The sequence below is a fragment of the Meriones unguiculatus genome, chromosome 11, assembly GCF_030254825.1.
Source record: "Meriones unguiculatus strain TT.TT164.6M chromosome 11, Bangor_MerUng_6.1, whole genome shotgun sequence".
NCBI classification, from domain to species: Eukaryota; Metazoa; Chordata; class Mammalia; order Rodentia; family Muridae; genus Meriones; species Meriones unguiculatus.
In genome coordinates, this window is record NC_083359.1 from 48,251,566 (window position 1) to 48,270,464 (window position 18,899).

Consider the following 18,899-nt stretch of genomic DNA (forward strand, 5'->3'; position numbering starts at 1 on the left):
GCTAAATACATCCCCTTTTTTGGAGGCTAGGCAGTCCTCCTCTTACACTAGCACCTCCAGGCCTGACCTGAACTCGTTTTCTTCAGTGTTTATTCTGGGATAATGACACCGGCACACGCTGACTCAGCATGGGGTCTTGCAGCTCACGTGGAACTGCCTTGAGAACAGGGAATAAAAGGCAGTGATGCTCTGACATGTGAGTGACCCTGGATGACGCGAAACTGAGTCACAGAAACTGCCACAAAGGCCAACTCTTGCCTTGTTCCTTTAATGTGAAATAATGTCCTAAATAGGGGAATCCAGGGAAACAGACATTGGGTCTCTGGTGTCCTCTCACAGGGGAGGAGGGACGGGAGGGACAGGTGCTGACTAAGATTCACAGGGCTCTTTTTAAAAAGAAAATGTTTAAATTTCATACATTTATACAATGTGTCTTGGCCATACCATCTCCCACTCGCTCCTTTCAGCTCTCCCCACAGCACATCACCCATTTCTTAACTTCAAGTTTTTTTATTTTTTAAAAAACCCACTAAATCCGATTAGTGCACCCATTCTTGATTTCTGTGGGTCTGGAAGGGGGTCACAGCTGCTGTGAGTTCATGTCAAGGGATGTGCCCTGAGCCTTCTGGGCTGGGTTGAAAGGGTTCTGAAGTAGACTGCAGTGTAAGTCAGCGGTGACTGTTCTGTGAATAGAGAAAGCACCATTGAATTGGACACTTCAAGTGTGTGCTGTATGTATGTTCAGTGTGTACACTTACACACGCACCTCCATGTATGTGTGTAGGTCAGAGGTTGCCGTCAGGGGTCAGCTCCCTTCACCTTGGGTTTGAGCAGGTCTCTTGTTTTTCAGTGCTTTCTCCAGGCTAAGCTGCTCACCAGTTTCTGGGGATCTTCATCTCTACCTTCCATCTCACCATAGGAGTGCCAGCATTACCCTGTGCTCCCACAGCCAGTGTCATGAGGGTTTGGGGGTCTGAACTCAGGTCCTGACACTTGTGGAGCCAGCAGTGTGATGGTCCTGTCTTACGACATTTGCTTCATATTTAGGATCCTTTGGGCTTCACTCATGAAAACTATTTTTGAAGAGATAGCTCAGCAGCTAAGAGCACTGGCTGTTCTTCTAGAGGTGTTGAATTCAGTTCCCGGCACCCATATGACAACTCACAGACATGTATAACTGTAGTCCCGTGGGATCCAATGTCCTTCTCTGGTATACAGACATACATGCAGACAAGCACTCATATACATAAACAAACAAATCTTTAAAACTATTTTTAAACATAGGTTTTGAGTAAAACTATTTCTAGCAACCTTTCACCAAGGGCTCAGGGGTAATGCATTTCCTCAGGTCCCACTTGGATTTTAATCTTGGGTAATGCATATTTGTTGGCTGTTAAGCTGACAGCCTCTGCTTATCACTTCATTTTCTGCTTCTGCTGCTTTTATGAGGACTTGGCTGTCATTACTGTTGTTCCCTTGAATGTGATGGTGTGTGTGTTCAGTGGAGGAAGCCAGAAGACAACTTCATGTTGCATGTGTGGCACTATCTACCTTGTTTTTTGAGACAGGGTCTCTTGGCTTGGTGCTCAGCAGTTGGGCTAAACTGGCTGGTCAGTCAGGCCCAGGGACCTGCCTGACCACACTCCACCAACACTGGGATTGCAAGCATGTATCTCTGTGCTGAGTTCTTGTACGTAACTTGTGGGGATTGAACTCAGGTTCATTCTTCTTGTACAAGTTCTTAACTCCAGCATCCTCTGGAGAGTTTTAAACCTATCAGCTTGATGGATAAGCAGGAGGGTTATGTGTTCAAGGCCTGCCTGAGCTACAGAGCAAGTTCATGGCTAACCTAGATTACTTAGAAAGCTCTTGTTTCAAAATTAGGAGAAAGGAAATGAAGGGAGACTTGAGGATGTGGCCGAGTGTGGAACACTTTTAGCAGGCAGAAGGCCTCTATCTCCACGACCAAAACCCAATACAACAACAACAACTATTTTTAATCACTCTTGTTTTGGGCTTGTTGAACTTCTGGATCTGTGACTTGTCAATTTTAGTGAGTTATTAGCTATTATCTTATAAGGTATTTTTCTGCCGTATTCTCTGGGTCCTTTAGGTCCCACCTGGTCTTGTTTATACATTTTTTTTTTCTGTATTCTGTCTTCATGTCTTTTAAATTCCTTTTCCTTAAATAACCACTGTCCTGTCTTCACCCACAGGTGCGTTCTTGTAAATCCACCCAGTATTTGCATTTCATGTATTTGCATTTTTTAAAATTTCAAATGTTATATTTGTGTTTTTTATTTCATCATCATCCCTTTTCCATCTCTTCATCTTGATCGCTTTTGCTCTAAATTCTTTAGCATGTTTCAGAAGCCTTGTCTATTAATTTCAACAACTGGATCACCTATGGCTCTCTACTTGCCCTCACACATCTCACACATTAGTGATTTTAGATCATAAGGATTCTAGGTAGCATTACCTTCCCTACAAAGCTAACATTACGGCGCGGTGAGATGGCTCAGTGTAAAGGCATTTGTCACCAAGCTTGATGACCTCTGTTTTATTTGTGCACACAAACACACACATACATACAAATCATAAATGTAATTTTTGAAAATGTGTATGCTGTACTCACACATACACACAGACATGAATAATTAAACATTAAAGAAATAGTCTTGGCATTGCGGCACACGCCTTTTCCCAGCGATTGGGAAGCAGAGCAGGGGGCTCACTCCCGAGTTCAAGCATAGTTGCCCTTTAGTGAGTTCCAGGCCAGCCAGGCTACATAGAGAGGCTGTGCCAAAATAAACAAACAAACAAACAAATAAATAAAGACAAAAGTAACCTTTTAAGAGTTTTTTACATTTTTTTTTTTTTATGTGTGTGTATGGCAATCCATAGACAGTTTTCTCCTACCACCTAGGCCTGGGGATTGAACCCAATGGCCAGGCTCTGCAGCAAGAGCCTCTGCTCACAGTGCTGTTTCAACAGCTGCGCTATTTCCAAAGTCTAGAACAGACAGTTTCCAGGAGAGGGGAGCAGTTCCTGATTAACAGGCTCATTCAGATTGATGTGTGAGTGTCAAGAAGCCCAGAAGAAGGCATTGCTTCCCTTGGAGCTGGAGTTATAGGTGGTGTAAGTCACCCGTCATGCGCGCTGGGCCAGGGTCTCTCTCAATGAACCCGAAGCTCAACAACTGCACAAGACTAGCCTGTCCAGCAAGTCCCGCCTCCTCGGCACTAAGATGACAGGGACGTGTTGCCACGTTTTTCACATGCATCCAGTTTTTCACATGCATGCTCAGGATCTGTACCGAGGTCCTCGAGTTTGCATGGCAGTTACTTTACCTCCGAGGGCACATTCCTGTTTGTATGTGTTATGTGCACTTATGTGCAGGTGTGTGCATCCATGCATGTGTGGAGTCTGGAGGAGGCCATCAGCTGACCTACTCTGTCACTCTCTGCCTTATTCCATCGAGACGGGGTATCTCAATGAACCTAGAGCTAGGCTAGCTGCCAGCAAGCTGTAGCAGGCCTTCTGTGTCTGTCCCCACAGGACTAGGGTTCAAGCGTGCAGCCACATTCAGCTTTGCACACAGGGATCTGAACTCAGGTCCCCAGCTTTGAGCAGAAAGCATGTTTACCTGCTGAGCTAGCTCTTTAGCCCCAGGTGTTCCTCCTGATGGACTATGACATCAGCTTGTCATTGACAAAGCATTTTGCGTAGGTACTGGCATTGCAGCTTGGGACGTGGCTACAGTTTTCCTGGGGAGGGGGCTGCCCTGGTGTACATGTGAGCGGCAGAAGACAGCGTGAAGGAAGCCAGTTCTCCTGTGTAGTCCTGGGGACTGAGTGCTCACTGTCAGGTTCGGTAGGAAGAGCCTTTATCTGCTGAGCTGTGACACACACTTGGGGTGAGGGGGCTTATATAGCTCTAGGAGGCAGACAGGCCTACTTCAGTGACACCTGGGCTCCAAGCTGGCTTCTTTAAGTGAGGGAACTAGGAGAGACATTTCTCGTTGGGCTACGGTAAGGTCTAAGAAAAGGTCAAACATCTTTCAAAAACATCCTGAGCAGTTTCAGGCCATGGGGCTCTTTTGGATGGAACTGGAAAAGCTGCAGGTACTCACTCCATCAGTCAGCCCATGTCTCACTCCTCCTACTCCTTTGGGGGTCGAATGATCCTTTCACAGGAATCACATCAGATATCCTGCTAATCAGATATTTACGATTCATAACAGTTAGGTAGCAAAATTAGAGTTATGAAGTATCGACAGAATAATTTGTGGTTGGGGTCCCCACAACATGAGGAGCTGTATTAAAGGGTGGCAGCGTTAGGAAGGTTGGGGACCGCTGCTCTAGAGGGTGAGCAGGACTGGCCTCACTTCCCTCTGCTCAGATCTTTTTTCTAGACACCTGTTTTCAACAGGGTTGGCTGAGTTTGGTGCCTGCCTTCCTACCTCTCTTTGTCCCATTTCTGGCAGTGCATACCCAGTCCCCCACTCCCCACCCCCTTCAAAGGCTCAGCAGCAGAATGCTAGCCCCAGCCTGCACAAAGCCCTGGGGAGAAACTAAAGATAGTTCAGTGGAGAAAGGGCTCAAGAGTGCCCCCTCCTGGTAGGTAGGCTCATGGCCACCAAAACCTCTGCTTCTCTGGTGCTAGGGCTGGCAGCCCTAGCAATCAATCCCACAGACACTCATGAATTCTCCAGCTTTATTTTGCAATTGAAAAGCCTATTTCCTAAGAGAAACAACAACAAAAAAAGAAACCCTGCTGTCTAGTGGCCCAAGGCCCCCACATATTTATGTCACATGTCCTTTGAAAAGGAGCCTTCTCCCCATGCCCTAGAAGCACCCTGTGTGTCCATCTGGAGAAGGAAGCTCCCTAAGCAGTCTTGAGGACATTGGTTCCTCCCAGAGTGACAGGGGAAACCACGTGGTCACAGCCATCTCAAGGCTCAGAAACAGTTGCTGGGTGAGTGAAGCAGCAGTTTGCGCAAGTGTGGGTGCGGTGTGGAGTGTCTTCCCAGAGGTGTGTCCCTGGGCCTGGCTGCCTCCCAGTGAAGTTTGAGAATGAATTCCCTGGGCCAGCTGGGAGTCCCTCAGCCCTGGAGACACTGGGAGAGTGCAGCTGGTTCTCAGCCCTTCCTCTCTGCTCTTGGCAGCAACTGTTGTTTTTCTCTTGGGTTTTCTAGCCTTCTGCACGGGTTCTCTTCCAGCAAAGAACTTTGACCTCGCCCAGGAACTAGGATTGGGGTAGAAGGTGAAGAGCTTGACGTCTTTGGCAGCCTTGTATTGCCTTGGGCAAAATCTCAAACTATAATAAAAGAGAAGTAAGGTTGTGCTGTGAGGCCTAAAAGGAAGGCCGAATCTTTTCCTAAAGTGGGCTGGGGTCTCTGAGGTAGCCCCTGGCTCTCACGTAAAGGATAGTCACTCCATCACCATCTCCCCACTTTGAAAGCATAGCAGGCATGTTGTGGTTCCCTCGTACCAATGGGGCGGTGTGCAGGCCTGAAGCACTCCACCCACACACTGACAACTAACAAGCATCTGCCAAGGGCCTCTCCTCAAGAGGGAAGACCAAGATGTAATACCCCACCAAAGCAAAGAGCTGGGTCAACACCTGAGGCTGTGGGAGCAGAGAATATAACTGAGCCCATGCAGGACAGAGTTGCTGGATCCAACACAAGGGAAAATATGCCTGAGAGAGTACAGGGGGAAAATATACCCAAGCCCTAACATAGGCAGTCAAGCTGCTGAGCATGGGCATAGACCCTAAGAGGACTCCACATGACCTCTGCAGATAGCTTCCACAAACTAAGAAGGAATCCAGCTTAGTTTGTGGAAGCTATCTGTAGTAGTTCTGTCTAGATTTTAAAATTTCATTTCCCATCTCAGTTATTTAAGTCTTCTCTCATTAGTATAACTAAATGTTTGCTTTGTGGATTTTACTCATTTTCTACTTCATGTCCCATCTATCTCTGCTCAAGTCTGAATTTCCTTCTCTTTCTGATAATGGGGGTGTAAACTTCAGTTGTTAGCTTCAGGTCCTTCTGTGTGTGCATGTTGAGTGTGGAGGCCTGAGGAGCCTCAGATCCTTGGACACACCCTCAGGCGCCACCCACCTCTTATTTACTTATTTATTTATTTATTTAATTTATTTTTTATGGCAGGTCTGTCACTGAGCTCACTGATTAGCTGAGGCTAGTCAGCTCAGGGGGCCTGGAGACCTGCCTGTCTGTTCCTCCTCAGAGCTAGGTCCACAAGCCTGTGCCACCATGCCTGGCTTTGGCTTGTTGGACTCTTTCTGGCTTAGCCTGTTGGGGCCCCTCAGATCTCTAAGTCTAGATGTCCTCGGCTGTGAGAATCTGGTGCTGCTATGGTCTACTAGCCCAGCCACCTATGGTTCTGCTTCCACAGGCCTCCAGGCAGATACCCAGACTATACCAGTGTTCAGAGCACAGCATAGGCTGAGACAGAAACCAGCCCCAAGCAAGGCCCCAGATGAGTGAAAGCTCATTGCAGACAAGCTCTGCTCTCTCCCTTCCATTCCCAGAGGAATCTGGGATCCGGGCAGCCTGCAAGCAAAAACACCCCTTGTATATAGTTACACACATGTGGGGGCAGAGGACAGCTGCCAGATGGTTCCTTGGGCACTGCCCGTCCTTTTATTGGGACAGGGTCTCTTGCTAGGATGGGACCAAGACTTTCTGGCCACTCGGTTCTGCAGCTGTGCTCTGACAGGTCTTTTATGGACCTAGTAAGACTATGGATAGCATTTGCTTCGTGATTAAGGGCTCTAGCCTCATACTTCTCACTGTCTTATTGGAGCACACCAGGTCCTCATTCCACACTCTGAGTCACATTTTCCATTTCACTAACTTTCTCTTCTGATGTTTTAGTTTAACATGAGTGTCACACTCCCGACTCTTACACTACTCTTAGACATTTCTTTTGGCCTGGTATTCATCTTTGAATGTCTTCTTCCATGCCTTCAAGAATCCCAGGCTGCCCTGAATTATGGGTGTGAAGGTCTCTGGCATTTCCCACTGTTATGCACTGCAGCTATGACTTGTGTGTTGGATGAAGAAGCAAATGTGGCCATCAGCTGCCAGCTTGTGTTGGTTTCACAGGCCACAGACATGTCACCGCAGAGCTATTTTACAGGTTCTGAATGCCCAGGATTCAGAGGGTCCTTAGAGTGTTTGAGACACCTGGCTTGGTGGCGGTAGTCTCAAGTGTTATCCCTTTACCTCTCAGGAAATATTCATTGTTTTACAGGGTCTCTCGGTGGCCCAGAACTAGCCTAGTTAAGTCTAGGCTGGCCAAGCCCTGAGATTCACCCGTCTCTGCCTCCCCAGAACCAGTATGGCAGGCACACCGCCTCACCCAGATTTTTTTTCTTCCCTGGTTCTGGAGCTCCAACTCATGCTTGTAAAGCAAGTACTTCATCAGCCAAGCTCTCTCACCCTTTTTTGTCTGGCTTTATTTTTAAGCAGCTGTATTAATTTTTATTTTCTATGTAGGAGTGTTTTGCCTGCATGTATGTCTGTGCACCATGTGTGTCTGGTGCCTTGGAGGTCAGAGCATCCGTTCCTATGGCAGCTGTGAGCCTCTATGTGAGCGCTGGGAATTGAACCTAGGTCCTTTGCAAGAGTTCTTAACCACCAAGCTGTCTCTCCAGCCCTATTTGGTTTTATTAAGACAGAGTCTGGCTATGTAGCCCAGGCTGACCTCCTGTCCCTGCCAACCAGGCTAGCTCTCTTCATAAAACCCACATTGCATACAGCTTTTCTGGGCCTCTGCTCACTGTAGAACTGAGCACTTGTCATCGCTTTGGGAGCTCAGAGAATGGCACTGGTTTTCCACGTGGGGTGTGAGACCAAGGCTAGACCAAGGTGAGAACTTACCACACTGCAGAGGAAGAGCCAAGGGCACAGAGTCCTGGGCACACAAGTCGATGTAGGCAGCTGCCAGGAGGCAGGCAGGGTGGAGCTCCTTAGGGTCACAGGTATCTTGGACACACAGTCTGAGAAATGGAGCAGGGTCCACCTGAAACCAATGCCAGCCCATCACTGCACTTGCCTACTGCGCTTTTGGAAGGGCACTGGCTAGACCAGGCTTCTTTTACCCTGTGGTTTCTCTGCTGAGTGGCCTCCGGCCAGGCCCAGCCTAGCACTCACCACCAGGAAGCAGTTCCCCAGGCTGGACTGGGGGTCTTGGAAGAAGGCCTGGCAGGTGCTGCTGGGCCCTGAGCATGGCTGCTGTACCCTCTCTACAGGACCACAGTTCTCATCCACCTGGGTGGAAACACACAAGGCTCACTCCTCTGCACAGACCCCTCTTCTCCAGGGCACACTGTCTGCTGTGCATCCACCCTGGCAAAAGATGCCTGGATTCCCGAGTGGAGCGAGAGGCCTGCTCACCCTGCACCCACGCAGCATCCTCCACTGAGCCTAGATGTACACTTGGCAAAAAGGGTTTCCCCACAGCTTACCTGCCAGCCCTGGGTGAGCTCCTCCAGGCTGGCAGCTTCTGTGCCATCTGGCAACATTAGCTCATCATCTGCCTCATTGTTGTTGGTACCCAGAAGGCCAGCAGATGCTCCTGTAGGGCAGGAGGGATCTGTTGGGAAAGCCTCACTCTCCCCACTCCCCAAACACCAGAGCCCTCAGGAGGGGGAATCTAAAGATGATCTGTGCCTTGCGGTGCTTCCCCCACTGTCCCAGCCCAAAGGGCCACTTAGCACGCTTTCCAGGGCACTTCTTGGGGCATAGCTGCATGTTGGGGATCTCATGAGAGCTGACTTCACTCTGTATGGACTGACCCCAGGGAAGAAAGCCAAGCTGGGTCAGAAGCCCTGGGGCCAGATGCTGACCCTGGGAGCTGGCATGAGTCACCCAGCCTCTGCTGGGTCATCTGTAACGGGACAGGAACCACCAGGACTGAGAAGAAGACAGTGTGTCACACTAGGAAGGAGGCCATGAGTCACTGCCACTCCAGCAGGGAGGTGACCGTGGAAAGGGCAGCCTTTGGCATTATTTCCAGCTCTTGCCTATGCTCTTCTTCCCCAGGGAGGCCAACAGCAGTGCTACTGAGAAAGAGGACATCACCCTCGGGCCTGGAGTCTGGCCATGGGGTAGCTAGAAAAGGCCTTTGTGGGCAGCGCCAAGCTCCAACATACCATGGTGCCAAAGGCCCAGCGTCAGGCTGCAGAGGCCTGCTGGCACATCCCAGGCAACAGACACACCATCCTCGCTGCTCAGCTCAACCTTCGGCCCTGTGCTCAGCACAGCAGGAGACGGGTCTAAATCCCAGCAGCCATCCCAAGGCCCGGCAGTGTCATAAAGCCTGTAAGCCTGCAGACCACAGGGATGCGCCTAGAGTCACTCTAGACAGCAGGTAGACAAGAGGCTCCAGGGGTCCTTCCCCCTACCGTGCGCTCACCTTTAGGCTAGGATACAGAACAAGGGTTGTGTGGTTCAGCTCTATTCGAAGGGCGGTGAACCCTGAGCTTGTGCGACTCAGCATCAGAGAGAATGTTTGGTGACTGAAGTCCTTGGCTAGCAGGAAGCTGCCGCAGCAGGGACCCAAGCCCCACACCTGCCCATCAAAGGTCACCATGTACCTGGCACCAGCCACCACAGCATGATCTGAGAAGAGGCCAGGCCAGCTTAACATGGAGTATAAACTTGCCTCCCAGGATCAAGCAGACTCTCCCAAGAGCTCAGGAGTGTCATCACACAACTGCTCCGTGCCAGGCCTGGCACTGTGCCCCCTCTGCACTGAGGGCGTAGGCTCAGGCTGCATGCTCAGAGCCCACACGAGCCAGCCATGGTATCCCCTCTACCCACACAGGAGGAAACAGGCTGAAGAAGTTATGCAGCAGTGTGGCCTGGAAGCAGACTTCCCAGTAAGCATGCACCCAGCAGCTTTCCAGCTACAGCTGGAGCCCAGCCCTTTGTGCCTCCCCCATCCAGGCCCCTGGGAGAAGGCTGGCTGAGGCTCCTGAGGGAGCCCCCAGCTGCTGTGTACTCCCCCTTAGTCAGGCACAGGACTTATATTCTGGACAAAATCAGGCAGCGTCTGTAGCCCCGGATGACCTCCCCAAGCCCAGGAACTTTCGGGGATGCCACAGAGCTTGGCAGGCTCTTCTGTGGCTGCTTGTCATCGAGTGCCAGAGCACCTGCTAGGCTTTCACTCCACAGGCAGAGGCAGGACTCACACTTGAAGGGGCTCCTCAGTAGTCGCCGCCGGAACCCATAGAACTCGGCCACCACATTAGCCTCGTACAGTCTGCGGAGTGGCCACAGGAGTTTCTCCTCCACCAGGTACCTAATCAGCTGGGCTGCATCCAGGGGCCCATTCCCCACGGGCACAAGCGGCAGCCTCACCACCACGGAGCAGTTCCTGGAAGGGACACACAGGAGCTGGAACCCCAAGCAAGCGGGATGTCTCACTGAGCCCACATCCTTTCCCTGAAGGACAGAGATGTCACGTTGGAAAAAGAATCACAGAGGGGCTGTCCCCTTAGAGAGGGCCTGCCTGTCTGGGGAAGTGTATAAGATGGACCAAGGCCCTACAGTAAGGGTGCAGCTGTCTGATTGTGCGCCATGGGTTACAGTGGAGGCAGTGGGGTAATGGAGACAGGTATAGACACTGAGGGAGGCAAAGTCCACCTCAGGGTGCGGTGTGGTCAGTATACAGGCACGGTAGGACGTGCTGAATGGGCTAGAACAGGAGCCTAGCCAGAGGAAAGCTGAGGGAGGAGAAGAGACAAACCTCACTGTCACAGCAGACCCTACTCTTTCCACCCAGTCCCATCTGCTCAAGTCCATCTTCTTCCTACACAAGCCCCTACAGGTTTTCAACTGTCTCTCCATTCATTTTCCTAGGAGGTATGTCTCGAGTTTACAGGTGGGGAAACCGAGGCAGAGTAATAGTCCAACCAAGATTTAGGCCAAAGTTTTCCATATCCAGGAAATGCTGCCCCCTCCTGGGGCAGAGAGAAACTGCAGGCATTCTTGGCGAAGCCTTCCTGTGAGGCTGCCTCTTTGCACTTCTCCAAGGCTAATTCCTTCCCACCTAATAGCAATCACCTAAGGTGCCGGCACCCTCACTGCAGCCCTCTAGCACTGTAGAAGAACAGTTCCTGTGATTCAGGCCACTACAGTTCTGCTCACACAGCACTGGCTAGACATGCAGAAGCCTCGGCCAGTTTGTCCCAGGCTGAGGGACCTCTGTCCTGTCAGCTGTTGAGGCCGAATACTTCTGAATCGTCTCATTTCTCTTTTACCATCTGTGTGCAGTCGAGTCCCAACCCTCTCCAGGATGACCTAGCGGCACAGCTGGATTCTGACTGCCTCTTGTTCCTCCCATGCTGTTATTGCTCCAGCAATCACCCAGCCAGCCACATGGTTCCAGACAGGGCTCTGCACTCTGCCCATCTCCATAATCTACCCTCAACATGTGGGACAATGGGAACTAAACTTCTGAAACACAGAGATCCACCTTTCCCTGGGCCAAAGCCCTTGTGTCTGTGCCCATCTCCAAGCAGAAGCTGGTGCCTGAGGCCACCTGGAGCCTGCTCAAGTCATGCTGGCTTCCTTACGGCTCTTCAAACAGGTGCCACGGTGCCACAGCACCACTCACCACCCCCACTCTGCACTGTGTGCCCTACCTCGAACCGCCTGCCCAAAGCTCACTTCTGGACTGGGGAGATGGCTCCACTTAGGCACAAGGACTAGAGGTCAGATACTCAGAAACATACATAAGGGGGAAGTGAGCATGGCAGCCTGGTACTTCATTCTCAGAGGGCAGATCCCCAGAGCAAGCTGGCTGGAACGCTAGCCCTATCCATGAACTCTGTGTTTGACTGAGAGAGCCTGCATCAAAGAGTGAGTTGGAAAAACAATAAAGACTCTTCTATCAACTTCAGCTTTCACATGTGGGCCCACAGAAATGTATGTCACACACACACTCACACACACACACAACGGGGAGCCCTCTGGCCCCTTCTCAACCAAACTGCACCACCATGCATGTCCCTCCCCCTAGGTCGCTTCTCTGAGCATTGCTTTCAGCAGCATGTGCCACCTAGTTCATAGTCTGGTACCCTGCCCATCAGGCCGTGTCCAGGCTGCTAGCCAAGAATGTCTTCCCCACAGCTAAAGCCTTTTGCAAAGCCAACTAGGATGTGAACAGAGCTTGTGCAGAGCCTGAGCCTCAGTTTTCCCCCTGTCAAATGAGGACCACATGGATGGCAGTGTTGCCCTAAGAGTGACATGGACCAGGTACAGGCATTTGCCATGTCCCGCCATGTCGCAGGAACACTGGACTCAGAAGTCTCACCCCCGCTTACCTGGCTGAGTAACTGTACATGTTTAGCAAGGGTTTGCAGAGCCGCTTCAAGGCCCGGGAGACCTCAGCCTCAGCCCAGGACAGCGTATGGTGGGTGGCCTGGAGGTGGGCAATGATAGCTGTCAGAGCTACCCTCACTGAGCCCAGCCCCCCCCCCCATCACACACACCCTCACCAGTTCCAGGGTACCCATCATAGCTCCCAGGGCCATCTGGATGGGCCTTAGCTGCCAAGTTCCTAGCAGCCTGAGCAGCCAGGCCTGCAGCCACTGCCTGGCCTCCTCAGCCCGCTCTCGCCACACCTCATCCAGGGGCTGCAGCATCACCTCCGAATAGGCCTCGTTCAGCGTGGCCAGGGGCTCTGCAACAGGTAATCACCCTGAGACCTCAGGACTCCTGGCTACTGATGAGAACCTCTGAAGCGCAAGCCAGGAAAGCCCAACATCCCAGGCCTAGAGGACACCGGGCAGATGCCTGGAGTAGAGGATGGGGTAGAAATGAGGCAGTGGGCTGTAGCACTGCTGACCTGGTTGCCTGGAATTGATAGGCTACCCCCACTATGCAGATATGTGCCCCTCCAGTTGGAAGACCATGTGACAACTCTGGTAGAAAGCCTGTGCATCTCCATAGGCCTTTCCTGGTGAATACTTCCCACAGGCATCACAGTTGCATCCTGGGAAAGTCAATGCCTCCCAGTGTGACAGTGAAGCTCTGGGTCTTTTCTTATCACGGTGTTTTCTTATCACTCTGCTCTGCTCTGCACCCTTGAGCTGCTGTGAGTCACAGCCATGGGGACATCTGTGTGCTCCTGGCCAGTTGCTGGCACAGGGACTCTGCTACAGCCAGCTCTGAGCTAGGGACAGAGACAGGTCCCCACTGCCTGCTTTAGTGCCAGATAACAGTCTCGGGAGCCATAAGGGCCAGGAGTGGTCCTTAAGTGCACGGTGGCCTGGTTCTCAGCTTGATCAGGGCAGGGCTGAGTGCTGACCAGGATGGAAGCCTCACCGGAGCCCACAGACAGACACCCACTGGCAGCCTTGGACACCTCCCAGCAAGGCTGCATGTGAGAAGAGTCAGGCCGAGGATGGATAAAGCCTGGCAGCGGGCATAAGCGGGCATTACCTTGGAGCCTACATGGATGAAGAAAACATGCCAGAAGGCCATGGAGGTTGCAAATGTCTAAGAAATAAGGTGCTGGGGGCGGGTTCTAAAGAAATTAGACTGCTTTTCTGACTGAGATAGTAGTGTGAGAATGAATCTGGAGGCCCAAGGCCCCCGGGGCTGGGGCTGAGGCCAACTGGTGCTGGGTTGTGCCTCTCCTGTACTCACGTTCCAACTCATTCCGCAGCTGCTCCAGCCCCACCTGCAGCTGTTCCAGGTAGACAGGCAGGCGACCGGTCAGCATGTGTCTGGCCTGGCTTCGGTGCCACAAGGTAGCCACCATTTGGCCACCTGTCTGAACAGCACCTAGCCCTACCTGAGTCAACTGCAACAGACACTCTGCTGCATTGTTCAGGGTGCCTACTGGCTGTACCTAGGCAGGGAAACCAAGGCAAGGTCAGTGGGAAGACTATAGGGCCAGCACTCTCCAGCCTGTCATGCCTGGTCTGGAGAGCTGAGGCGCAGGCCAGAGGCCCCCCTACATGCATCCATACAGGGGCTACCCACCAGGTTCTGAAAGCCTCTCACATAGCCATCCAGGCTCTGGAGTCTCTCTTCCAGCTGGGCTTGCACCTGGGATCCGATTGCTGTCATCCTGGACTGTGGGAGAGCAGACAGGTGAGAAGTCGAGGAAGCATCCTTCAGGGACTGGAGAATGTGTGTGCTGTCCTCAACTGTCTAGGCTGATTTTCTGGGCACTGCTGCACTAAAGGACTCTGGACTCCCGGCCAACAGCCCTCCATCCCAGGTCCTCTTACCTCCATGTGGCTCAGCAGGGACCCCTGGCTGCCATGTGCAACTAGGAGGAGGCTCTGGGGAGCTGCCTGCAGGGTCAGGTGCCCCAGTGGCTGGGCAGACTGCTCAGTGCTCTGGAGCAGGGCCTTCACCTCCACAGCTCTCCTGAGGATGCATGCCTGCAGCATCATACTCTCTTCTCTGCTCCCTGGAGCCAGGAAGGGAGGTTGCATCCATGCCTTCTCTACCTGTCTCCCCAGTGCCCTACACAAAACCTCAAGATATTAAGGTTCAAGAGCCTTGGGCTGTACCCCCTAAGTAATCCCTTCTCCCACCTCTGAGCAGCCCAGCCAGCTTACACCTCTGGTAGCCTTACCTGACCCAGCAAAGTCAGTACAGGTGTTGACAGAAAGTTCACCCCAAATTTGGGTTGTTCTTGTGTTTCTAAGCTCACAACAGGACAGGAATAGGGACCCCCTGTCCACCCTTGGACAAAGATGGGGCCTAACCTAGCCAGCTGACTTGGGGACCTGTCACCCTCCACTTACCTTCCCCATGGGTGGCAGAAGCCTGAAGACAGCTCAGGGCCCGGGACACCAAAAGCCTTAGTTTCTCCTTTTCCACACTGCCTTCCAGCTGGACCAGGCTCTGGGAGGCTGAGGTAGAGACGCGCCCCAGCAAGCTGAGTTGCTGAGCTCTGGGGCCATGGAGCTAGGAACCAGATAATAGAGACCTGGGTGGGCCTGGCTACTGGGGCTGCTCTGGTCTCTGGCCTCTGCCTGCTCTGTACTCTGGAAGGGCTGAGGCTAAGTACAGAAGGGATTGGAAAATGCTAGTTCCGTTCTTCTATGAACACCAGCTTCCCTGCCATCCAGCTCAGAACCCCCCTGGGTACAGTAAAGCATATGCAGCAAAGCCCACCTTGCAGGCATCTTCCCAGCAACCCACTGGCCAGGAGGCTCAGAACCCAAGGCCCTGCCTGCACACTCCTTAGATGCAGTGGGTCTGGGGATTCCAGGCATCTCTCTTTTGACAGTCCTAGTGTCCAAATGTTTCTCTCTGCAGCCCAGGCCTTCTAAGTTTTCTTGAAAACTACTGCAAAGACCTTAGCAAGTTCAAGGGGCCCATGTGGGTAATATGTGGTCATTGCATTTACCCAAATCCTTGTAAGCACCCAGCCTTGAGAGAGGATGGACAGGACAAGTGATTGTTGCATGAACTGGATCAAGATCAAAGGCTATGAGGGTCCCAGGGAAATGGGACCATTGAAAAGAGACTGATAGAGGCACCTGGAGATGAGAGCCATGCCTTCCCTGGTCTCACTGCCTAGATTCTAAGCTAGATCCCACCGCTGACAAGCTGTGCAACCTTGAGTAAGTCCCTGCTCCTTGCTGTAAAATGACGTGGATCAGTGATTCTCAAAGCTCAGCAGAAATCAGAGGGGTGCTTAAGTCTTAGGAGTCTGGTTGTTTTCACCAGTCTCTGACATCTTTGCAGAGGTGGTCAAGGGAAGTTGAGGCCACAATCAGTAAAAGTAGTTACAATGCTGCTACAAAGTGCTGCATTGCTACAGGTGTTAAAGCCTGGGGGCTGGGGCAAGGACTGTGGGGCAGCACCACGAGCCAAGGACAACCAGCAGCCACTTGACAGCAGTGTCTGGGGCCTGAAGAGCCCACCGTCGATTCAGCTTCAGCCCTGCTAGTTAGTGAGCAGAGAACAAGAACCCACAGGTCTTGGTATAGCTGGGGACCGGTCCCTGAGTGTGTCCTTCCTCTGTTCAAGGACCAGGGCTGTGCACTTCACAGACCCCAGAGTAGGGTAAGGAGAGTGAAGGGTGGGGACCTCATACCTTGGGCACCTGCCAAGTGCTTGGCCTCAGACCTTACTCTGCCTCTGATTCCAGGATGTTGTATGGAGCATCAGTTTATAGATGCTGGGAAGAGCAGGCCTTGTTGCTAGTTAAGTAGTGGTAGACCCAGAGCCTCAGCATCTTGCCTAGAAATGGTCACGGCCTCTAGTCATGATTCCATCTAGCAATGTCATCTGTGATGGTTATTCTGGTTGTCAACTTGACTACATTTGGAATTGAATAAAACCCAAGTGGCTGGGCACACCTGTTGAGGCATTTTTCTTAATTAAATCATTTTAAGTGGGAAGATGCACATTTAATACAAATCTTTTGAGGCGGGAAAGATCCATCTTTAGCCTAGACCCCACATTCTGCTGGCAGCCTATATAAGGATTTGGAAGAAGGAAGCTTTCTTTATCGGCTTGCCCTGACTCCAGACAGCAAGTCCATTCCTTCATTAGCACTGGAGCCTACTTCTTTGGGATTCTGGCATCTACTGAAGACCAGCTGAGACATCCACCCTTATGGGCTGAGCAACTACTGGATTCTTGGACCTTCCATCCTTAGACAGCCATTGTTGGATTAGCAGGACAACAGCCGTAAGGCACTCTAATAAATCCCCTTTCTCTATATATATCCATTCTATCAGTTCTGTTCCTCTAGAGAACCCTGACTGATTCACTATCCTTGTCCTATTTGAACAAGATAGACCACATCTCTTGGTTATAAAAAGAGAAGGGCCATGGGGTGATAGAGGAGCAACTCTGTGGGCCTTAGGTTCAAAAGTGTGCCCAGAAAGGAAGTCCTGGACCTGCAACCAGAAGTTCCACCATTGGTCACTAGGTGCCGTGGCTGTCCAGGCAATGGGGCTGCTAGCATAGAAAACTGGGAGAAATTGGACATATACCTCCAGCTGCCCAGAGAAGTCAGGTACATTTGGTCGGCTGTGGTTGTACAGGGTTAGGCTAAAGTGCAAGCCCTGGTCAGGGTCTGGGGCAAGACCCAGCTGGTATTGAGAACGCAGCAGGAGTGCACCCTGGTCCAGACTGTGCTCCCCAGAGAATGAGAGGGCCTGAAGGAAGACAGCAGAGGTTCCAGAGGTCAGGAGACAGTGAAAGTGGATTGGTCCCCCCTGGACCCTGGCCAAGGCTGTGGTCCCTCCCACCTGGACAATTGTAGCAGGCTATGGGAGAGGCATGCTCTACTGACCCACCCACTAGCCGTCTCCAGCAAAGCTCCTGAAACACTGATGCGTGCCCTGCACAGGCGCTGTGTAGGACCTCTGCAGGGCCTGCAGGTGCCTCAAGGCCATTTGTAAGCACCGTTCCCACCCTTCCCAGCACCCCCAGGTCCTGGTCATACAACCTTGGTCTGCCCCAATTTCCTCCACTCTGGACAGCCCTCCGGGAGAGCAGTCCCTGCCTTACCTCTCACTCAGCCCAGAGACACTGCATCCACAGCACAGTGAGAGTAACAGGCAAGAGTAACAGGAGACTCAGTGGCTTGTTAAGCTTCAAATACTCTCTGCCTGTCTTTTACAGAAGAGTCTGTGGCCCCCGGGAGGGACAGATGAGGGTGGGTGGGTGGAGGAATGGGTTTGTGGGTGAGTAGATGGACAGATAGATGGGAGGGCAGGTGGGAAGGGTATTGTGTGGATGTGGGGCAAGACAGGAAAGAATAAGAGCTAGATGGATCGCAGTACCTGAGAATAGGGGTAGGGGGAAGAGGCTCAGGTAATAAGCCCTGGGTAGTGGCAGAAAAGGGTCCCAGTGTGCACCTCAGCAATGGTGGTGGTGATAGCTCTTGGTGACATATCTATGTCACATCCTCCTGAATACCACCATCTCCCCTATATATGTCTTCCTTCTCTCACATAAACTAGAGACTGAGAGAAGACAGGTGCCATGCCGATGGTGTGACAGCCCGCCTGTCCCAGGAGCTACCCCTCCTCAGGGCCCCTGGTTCTCCTGCAGCCCATCCTTCTCAGCAGACTCACCCTGGGAAAGTTGCAAAGCCCCAGGTGGAGGGTGTGGCGTAGCCTGTGCTTGTAGTCGGTCTCCACTGTCCCCCGGAAGCTGTGCTGGGCACAAGGGGCCAGGAGGATGTGCTCCAGTGTGGCCTCTGCGTGAACCTTGTCCCAAGGGCGCAGCTGATGTTTCTGGAGAGAGAGACTATCCAGAGCACCTGCAGGGGTCACTGTCACCCACACAGGGACCAGGTGCCCCAGCTTGGGACTACAGGGTCTCCGAAGCCCAGGGGTGGGGTGCAGAAGGCTGAGGGGGTAGGTACACTCTCAGAGCCAGCTGTCCCCATTTCAGTACTGGCTTTTGTCTCACACCTTTTGTCTCACATTAGCCCCACTGAAAGCTCTGGTTAGGCGGAAGAGACTGAGCCCGGCCCTCACCTCCTGCCCCATTTTAGCAGACGTCTAACACTACCAGCTGCTCCACTGTGTGTAGCACTAGCCTGTTTGACCTGCTTCCTGGTAGGATATGACTGCCATATCCATTTCAGGTGAAGCAAGCCTCATCCAGAGGAATGGCTGGCCTGGGTTCCATGGCATAGCCAGCACTTGAACAGAGAACCACACTGCCTTAAGCCAGGTACTTCCAATAGGTGGTAAGGCCCCATGCAGATGACCTGCTCGGAGCCTCCCTGGGCCTCACCTCATACGTCACGTTCTGCTGCAGCCGGTGTCGGCCCCAGGAGAGATCAAATTGCTCACTGAACATGACCGGGGTCAGAGAGAGGGACCCACAGGCTTGCAGTGGGCCCAGGCTCCAGGTTCCCTGA

At 52.1% G+C, this 18,899-nt stretch overlaps 1 protein-coding gene across 1 annotated transcript in view; it reads right to left on the bottom strand.

Moving 5' to 3' along the window:
- Positions 1–4,702: 4,702 nt before the first annotated feature.
- LOC110559009 (uncharacterized) overlaps positions 4,703–18,899 on the bottom strand; it is a 103,218-nt gene continuing 89,021 nt past the window's right edge. The window contains exons 50-65 of the mRNA XM_060365081.1: positions 18,773–18,895; positions 18,103–18,264; positions 17,014–17,178; positions 14,806–14,968; positions 14,281–14,465; positions 14,030–14,122; positions 13,691–13,895; positions 12,538–12,722; positions 12,364–12,461; positions 10,228–10,412; positions 9,450–9,655; positions 9,187–9,361; positions 8,500–8,609; positions 8,186–8,302; positions 7,913–8,054; positions 4,703–5,319 (exon numbers count right to left, since the gene is read on the bottom strand). Of these exons, the coding sequence (XP_060221064.1) occupies positions 5,315–5,319; positions 7,913–8,054; positions 8,186–8,302; positions 8,500–8,609; positions 9,187–9,361; positions 9,450–9,655; positions 10,228–10,412; positions 12,364–12,461; positions 12,538–12,722; positions 13,691–13,895; positions 14,030–14,122; positions 14,281–14,465; positions 14,806–14,968; positions 17,014–17,178; positions 18,103–18,264; positions 18,773–18,895 (2,319 nt within the window). The 3' untranslated portion in view covers positions 4,703–5,314. The remainder of the gene's footprint in view (positions 5,320–7,912; positions 8,055–8,185; positions 8,303–8,499; positions 8,610–9,186; positions 9,362–9,449; positions 9,656–10,227; positions 10,413–12,363; positions 12,462–12,537; positions 12,723–13,690; positions 13,896–14,029; positions 14,123–14,280; positions 14,466–14,805; positions 14,969–17,013; positions 17,179–18,102; positions 18,265–18,772; positions 18,896–18,899) is intronic.